At 37.0% G+C, this 8,545-nt stretch overlaps 1 protein-coding gene across 1 annotated transcript in view; it reads right to left on the bottom strand.

Moving 5' to 3' along the window:
* LOC106875689 (uncharacterized) overlaps positions 1-8,545 on the bottom strand; it is a 127,800-nt gene that overhangs the window by 88,357 nt on the left and 30,898 nt on the right. The window contains exon 2 of the mRNA XM_052969701.1: positions 5,501-5,564. Coding sequence (XP_052825661.1) covers positions 5,501-5,564 — 64 coding nt within the window. The remainder of the gene's footprint in view (positions 1-5,500; positions 5,565-8,545) is intronic.

Here is an 8,545-nt window from a genome sequence, read left to right as displayed (position 1 = left end):
ACACACACACACACACACACACACACACAAATGCATACACACACTCACAAACAGCCTTTCCCCCTACATATACTCACATTCACAAAGACACTCAAACCTACAAACTAAAGCTACAAAACATTATAACGATATTTTCTTATGCTGATGTCAATTCAAAAATCGTAAACAGGTTTGCTTTATTGTTTTCCCTCTTTTTTGTTTTAATCATATCACCCACGCACGAATACTCACTCTTTCACCCACTCATGTTTATAGACTGCCTGTTCATATCTAGCTGACTCATGCATAATAATAAATGATAAAAATCTAGTTATTCCTGAATACGATAACTAATTTAACATTTTTTATACTCGGCATACAGCCAATGTTTACAAGAGAATGGCTACCATCCATTAATTTGTCTCCAGTATATTATTGACGTGTTTTTTTTTTATCGACCCTAATGAGATAAAATGCAAAGTTAATCCCAGTAGAATTTGAATATAGACAATATGGGAGAGAGGGTATGCTAATCTCTATAATGCATTTAGTTCAACGTTTTACTCGTCCCTATCTTATCGTTTCTTTATATAGAAATTGCTTGACATTTTCTGATTAGAGGTATTTATAAACAAATGACTAACTTTAATGACTCGAGAGGAACATCGTTGTGATGTTAATGCCTTTCTGATATCATTTGTTAGTAAAAATCTACGTGAAGTGCAGTAACTGAGACCGAGAACCGGTTGTTCGGGCTTTATTCACATTGTTATATTTTTACAGATGTTGGTACTAAAAGGGACCCCGGCATTGTCGGCTTCTCCTAAAAAAATGGGATCCTGTTGGTTTTTGACTACAACGACAATTAGTGTCTGAACAGGGGAAGAAAAGAAAAATTTTGACTCTTTAGAATGTATTTGATAGGATAAGATGTTCGTGAGGAACACCTCGAGCTGAGGAGCATTTTTCACAGTTAATTTTCTCGCTTCGGTCAGAAACCCAGGAAATTCCGCGTGCATAGCGCAAAGGAGAGAAAGTGGACTAAATGTCAGCCGTTAAAACAGAAGATTATTTTTCGCTCCGTTTACTGTTGTGGCTCTTGTGTCCTTGGTCACTGGACTACTGCTTTTCTCCATCAAATTGAAATGAAGGCATCACGTCCGAAGGAAAATGATCTATTGCTGTAGAGTGGCTAACGCAGCGAGTGTCGTTGGCTGTTCTTTGCAGCAACGCTGTTGACAACAGCTTGTTTGCAAAGTATGGATGAGATATGGTGTTCAGTTGAAGGAGTAAAGTTAGTTTGCTTTTGTTTTTTGTGTGTGCATGTATTTTTGAGAATAAAATATATTTTCGTTTTTTTTTTCATAGTTAAGTATCTGTCAAGCTCCATGCATTTGTGGCAAGCATTGCTTTACTACAGTGTTGGCGATATTCAATAGTTTGACCAATTTCCAGTAAGAATTTTCAGTAAACTATTTCATGTATTCATTTAAAGTAATTTTTCTGTAATCATTCATTCATAAACATTTTCATTTATAACTCAGACATGCCATCTGCATGAACAAATTGTTAAATTAGTTTTAGCAAGTTTAAAGTAGGAATATTTAAAGCGCTAACTAAAAATAATTATACGGTGAGATAAAGACAATATTAGTAAATAACGTATATTATGTTAACTTTTCAGCAATACAGGACACCTTTCGATATTATCATGACCTCATCAGTGAATCAGCATGCACAGACTTCAGCGAATTCGCCAAAGTAACAATACAAGAATAATCGAGTAGATACACTAGATTTTATAATGGTTGAGCAGTAAAATAGAATTATTTAGAAAGTAGATATCTTAGAGATATTGTAAGAAAAACAAATCTAAGCTAGTGCTAACATATTTAATACAGAAAACTTTAAGTTGAAATAATTATGCAACGCGGAAAAGAAAGTAATGTTATGATTTAACTGATCATCAATTAATGATGCAACAAGTTGTATAAACCATCAGTACTATGGATTATCCCCCACCTGTTTTGAATCGGTTACACTATTAACTAAGCACAACAACAATAAGAGCAACAACAGCACGTCGACGACGATGTTGACAACAACTAGTTAAATGTGTGCTGTATTCTAGATTAGGCAACACGAGATTTTTGAAATGATTTCTTAGCTATAACAACATTTAAAACGAAGACAACATTGAAGAATCTTTTGTCAGTAATATGAATTAGTATGAAAACAGGTTAAACTTGAAATTACATTTGTATTATAAGTAATAAACGATCACCAGAAGTGCTGTATCGATAGTTCAAGTTATTTTTATCGGTGCTAGGACAATTCGTCCCCAGTTATTTCGTCGTCGGTTAATTTGTCCTCGGTCAATTAGTCGCTTATCAATTTATCCCCAGGTCAATTCGTCGCTGGCTAATTCGTCTCAAAATGCTCTTAAATATGATTTTCGAGGGAATGTTCAGAACAATCATTTTAGAATTAAAATTGTCGTTGAACAGTTTTAGATATATTTTTTCCTTTCTTTAACACATCCTTGCCCCTCTCTTAAGTATCTGCGCCGAACAGTTTACGAGCAAAGATTTTCAAGTAAATCGAATTAAATTTATTCAATACGTCTCCCCATCAACATGACTACCAGCAAGATCATAACTTTAGAGAAAGGAAACAATCAAAGTGGTCGATCAAGAAAAATAACTAGAATGCAGATGGATTGAAGATATACTGGAGGTGCGAAAATCTTGTGTGCAAGGCGAGACTTCAAACAGATGAAAGTTATAAAGAGCTTAAGAAGATTGGGATTCATAATCACGCTTCAACTGCTGCAGAAGTAAATACAAGGATAATAGTTTCAAATAATAAAGTAACGTCATCTCGTGATGCCCCTCGCTCAATTATGGCAAGTGAAGTTCAGAATTTAAATGACTGTACATTGTCGCATGTACCTCCGTTTGCACATCTTAATAAGAATATTAGACGTTGGAGGCAAGCTGCTTCCAACTATCCTGCCACCCCACTTACAAATGTTGGGCTTTCCATTCACAGTGAACACTGCTACCTTGACAATGATGAAACGTTTTTACGGTATGACAGCAGGATGGAATATTCAAAACGAATACTAATATTTGCAAGTGACGAAGCACTTCGACAGTTAAAACAGCACAAGAACTGGGCGGCAGAAGGAACATTTTAGCGTTGCTCGAGTATAGTTTTTCAGTTATATATATTTCACATACAAATTGATAATTTTAACCCCATGTTTGTTCGCATTGCTCTCTGACAAAAGTCAAGAGACATATAGTAGTTTTTGCCAAAATAAATTAATTACTGTAGAATGAGGGATCTGATAATATAATTATTGATTTCGAAAAAGCAGCCCATAACAGATTTCTGGAATCGTTTCCTGGGACGAATTTGGCATGCTGCTTGTTTCATTCAGAACAAAATGTGTACAAGCATGTGCAAATAGGACTAAAATACTGATACCACGACGATGACAGTTTTAGTCTAAAAATGCGGTGATTTTTGCCCTTGCCTTCCTGCCGGTTGATGATATTGTAGATAGATATGAACAACTTGTAGATGATGATGATGATATTCCACAGTCAGTTGTATCCTATTTTGAAAATAATCATATAGGACCACATAGAGCAGTGCTTCCTAACCTGGAGTCTGCAGACCCCTGGTGGTTCGCAAAGGTAGTACAGGGGGTCCGTGAACTAAATTCAAAATTTCATATATATATATATATATATATATACAGAAGGATAAGCATATTAAAAGGTGTCCGAAGGAAAACTCATTTAAATAAAAGGGTTGGGAACTGCTGTTGGGAACCACTGTGAAAAGGATGGGAATCACTGATCTAGAGGAAGAGGACAGAGGAGGCGACGCCTTGAACCTCCATTTCTATTACCCATATGGAATGTTTGGGATAGATGTATGGTGGGGATTGCTCGTACTACAAATAGTTTAGAAGCCTACTACAATGCGCTGAAAAATACGGTGAATATTAGCCATCCAAATATTTGGAAACTTATTGATGTGATTAAATGTGAGGAAAGGTTTGCCAGTACCAAAATGCAGAAGTTTATACAAGAAGAACCAAGCCAAAAGAAAAAGTACAGAGATATGAACCTGTGTTTAGAAAACGTCACGGAAAATATGATCCAAACCAAAAGATTATTTTTCTAAAAGCAATTGCATACAATCTTAAATTTTAGGAAAAAATTATGTAATACAGCGACGAATTGACTGACAACGAATTGACTAGCGACGAATTGACTGGGAACAAATTAAACGACGACAAATAACCGTCGACGAATTGACCGGACACCATTTTTATCGATGCTGATTTCGTAAGTTTCTGTAGATATTTTTGCCGCTATTCATTTCTAGAAAAGTCTTGTATTTTTATCCACAACTCATCAACAAGGGAGCTTTTAAAATTTCCCATAGATAATTTTGACTCTACTCATTTACATCAATGTCATTTATTTTTATTCACTGTGAGACATGTGAACATCCATTGCTTGCCATGTGCATCACATATGATACACAAGATATGTAGATATGTTTTCCTGGTGTCTATGAGTAAAATGGACTTTATGAAAGGAAAGTTTTGTATTATTCAGAAAGTATGAACCTATTGAGGAAAGCTTGGATAAAGTGTCTAATGAAGAAGTGATGACCTGGGCTGCGGTAAATAGGAAACTGCTTCGTGAGATGAGGGCCAAGCAACTAAGGTTTCTTGGTCATCGGATGATGTAACAGGGCCTGGAAAATGTAGCGATAACCGGAAAGATTGAAAGGAAAAGGAGCAGGGGAAGGGGAAGAATGATGTGGATGTCAAGCTTGGCGAACTGGTTGGAAGAAAGAAACATTAAACATCAGGGAGTGGAACTATTACAGAAAACAGGGAACAGAGTATTGTGGCAGAACTGGAACGCCATTGTCCTACATTCTGGACAGGACACATAAAGAAAGAAAAGGCGACGAAACTAGGGCTCAGTAAAGTCTGAAAACAAGCATGGACATTTAGGACAAAATAATTTCCTTAGGCAAATGGTTAAATATCATTAGCGTTACTCATTTTCCATGTTCCCTTAGGTATTTCATATTTTATCCTGCGTTTACGAAATATGAAGTTATTAGTTCGAATAATTATAATTACATATTTCGTGACATCCCTGTCATAATTGCAAAGATCAAGATTATAATCACACACACAACACACGCACAAATACGCATATACATATACATATATACATTCATGTGTGTACGAACACACACACCACACACACACCACACACACACACCACACACAGACACACAGAAAGACACACACAGACACACAGACACAGACACACAGACACAGACACAGACACAGACACACAGACACACACACACACACACACACACACACACACACACACACACACACACACACACACACACACACACACACACACACACACACACACACACAGATACCCACATATAGATGTTTGCTTACCTGACATCAGCTGCTTGAAATGCCTCATAATTGCAATCGCTGACACCGGGCTCGTCATTACCATCTAAAATAGACAGTAAATAGCACAGATCACAGAAATGAAAAACAAAAAAAAAGTATTCGATGAAAATATCAAACATATAGAGATTCAAGCTTAAACATTCACACTCACACTTGTAAGTGTGAGTAAAAACTGTGTGGAAAGCATCAATCTGAATGTAGAAAAGAGTAAGAAGATTAATGACAACACCAAGAACACCGCCATTATAAAATTTGTAAATGCTAAACTCAGCAAAATCAACGAAGAGTGGACAAGTTGTGTCACAAATGACAGTAGCTTCTTACTCGAAAATTTTATGCAGGTAAGGGCGTGGAAGGAGGTGACATAAATACGTTCTAAAAATCAGTAAGCGTCTTAATTGTGACATCAAAAATGCTGCTAGTGTGTGGAAGTTATCGGAAGTGATGGAGAGCAGAGATAACATGCAAGAGCATATTATTGGATTGCGGCTGTATTATCATCGAGTCCTAATAAGACATGAATATCACGAGACTATCCCATTTTTCCAATCTATAAACGGAGTGGAGAAGCAGCCAATCATACTGTTGGTGTAAAGCAGAAAACCTTGCTTCTACAGCTGCAGAAGTAAAGGTTACTTGAAGGACTTCAGACCAGAAGAGAAGGTAAAAGAAGGGTAACAACCAACAAAGGAAGAGGTGAAGTTGCTGCTACCGTTGTTTTACGGTTGCAGCTTTGCTATTGTTCATAATGGAAACAAATAAAAATACCTATCTTCTCTGCCACCAGCACTAAAGACTGGCGGTAACTGAGAAGCCAAAGCGTCTCATTCATCAGCACAAGACCTGCTTCAAGCAACAAGAAGCAACGCTACACTGTCGTCTTGCAACAATGACGTAAAAATAGAAACCGGAGAAGGATAGGAAACTAATAAGGAACTGATCATGAAACATGGAACAGCAAAAGGCAAACAAGAAGCTGGATACCCTTCACGAAGACGTGTAAATCTGATTGTAAAGTTTAGTTTATATGGTTGTCCGACTGGAGAAAGAAAATCTGAATTATCTGAAGAACAACGGGGATATGGCTTTTTTTGTAAAAACATTTAATTTACTTCATATTTCCTTAGTGCACTAATTTATTTTTTCACTTGCTTGCTTCCAAGTAATTTTCTAATCCTACTATTTAAACTTCGTAGTAGTTTTCTGTTTGTATCAGATACTGTTTGCTTTCTGTTATGGATAGGTGTATTTTATTTATGTCGGTCTTGGGATAATGAGCTCGGAACGCCACTAGTATTTCCAGGCTTTTCTGTCTTGGCTATTCAATTTATTACACTTTCATCTAACCATGTTGCAGCAGTAGTTTATAATCGAGATAGATTGTCTGCACACACACACACACACACACACACACACACACACACATAATTTTATGTCTAGTATTGAGCTCGGTCTTTAATATAAGTCTAACTATTCTGTGATACTCTTTTCTAATTTTCTCCTACATCTCTTGTATTTTATCAGTTTCAACTATTCTAAAGAATTTGTAAGATTTTTACTCGTCCAGTTCCCTCATTTCGGTGCCAGTATCTAATCGAATGATTTAACTTTTACCTAAATCGCATTTTCTTTCAGCAGCTTTGGTACACTTGATGGCTGATAGCACTGAAAAAGGATATTAGAGTAGAGGTGTCATAGTTTCGTAAAGAATTAACGTTAGAGGAATAGGAAACTAGAAAAGCACTTAATAGAGGCATAGCGATTGACGTGCTGGCGGTGAGATTGCCTCTTAATCAATTCTTCAGTGCCAGATACGAAGGTTGTGTTGTCAGAGCTAGGGCAAGTGCATTCAGTCACGAGGGATTGAAAGTTGTTGGATGGTCCAGGTGGAAGAGGTGCAACGTGGAAACAAAGCCACAATTCGCTCGGTCTTTGACGGACCAGGACGGGTTCGAGTCTAAGAGCAGCACTTTGCTGAACTGTGTGGAGCGCGCGGTATGCCATGCCTTTTGACCAGAGATGCAGAGTTCTGCAAAATGCCGATAACAACTGAAGATATATACGACACGATGACTAACTGCACAAGAGAGAAGTTTCCAGGATTCGATTGTCTGCCTTTCGAGTTTTATCTCCATATGCCAAACTTGTTCGGTGATCTCTTGGTGGATGTCTACTGCAACTGGTAACAGAACGGAGGAATCCCAGTCCTGTGAGCCGTGACGTGGTAGTGCTGCTAAGAAAGGAATCGACCAAGGGGGACCAAAGGGGACGAGATTATTTTAGGCCCGTAATTCTGCCAATCGCAGATTATAAGATTTTGGCCAAGGTGTTAGCAAAGAGGTTGGCGTTTGTCGATAAGATGGCTGTAAAACGCAGACATGCGCTATCCCAAACAGATCTATCCACGATAACCACCTCACCTGTTACATCACAGAAACGGTTGGTAAGGAACCTTGGATTGGTGGAGCCCTGATCAATTTGGATCAATCAAAAACTTTTGACAGGGTCGACCATCAATAATTGGAGACTTTCCTCGCGTTACTTATTTGCTTTATATATATACATACATACAGACAAATCCACACATACACACACACATGTATAATCAACTACACATACTTAACTTATGTGCTTTGTGTATTTGACGATAGGCTGCGATTTAGCATATTTGGCATGGTGGAGATTTCTCTCTAAAAGTCCCGGTGTTAAAACATCGGAAAATCTGTTAAAGTCTGTCATACCGGCCATGATGAAATACCACAAGGTATAGAAAATACGTATTCGCCTTTATATATTTAATCCTTTATATTGAACACTCAATATTTCATCTATTCAATAAGACATATTCCATATATTCAATAAGACATTCAATACTTTATTTCATTGTACCATCCATTTTTATTTTATATTATATATTTTATGTTATATTATATATTGTATATTCCATATTCTATATCCCACATTGGTTTTGCAGGAATATAAATAAAACATAAAAAACAGACAGTGTTGGAACTCTTTTAAACA

Source organism: Octopus bimaculoides, chromosome 7, assembly GCF_001194135.2.
Source record: "Octopus bimaculoides isolate UCB-OBI-ISO-001 chromosome 7, ASM119413v2, whole genome shotgun sequence".
Classification (NCBI taxonomy): Eukaryota; Metazoa; Mollusca; class Cephalopoda; order Octopoda; family Octopodidae; genus Octopus; species Octopus bimaculoides.
This window is presented reverse-complemented; position numbering and strand designations above follow the sequence as displayed.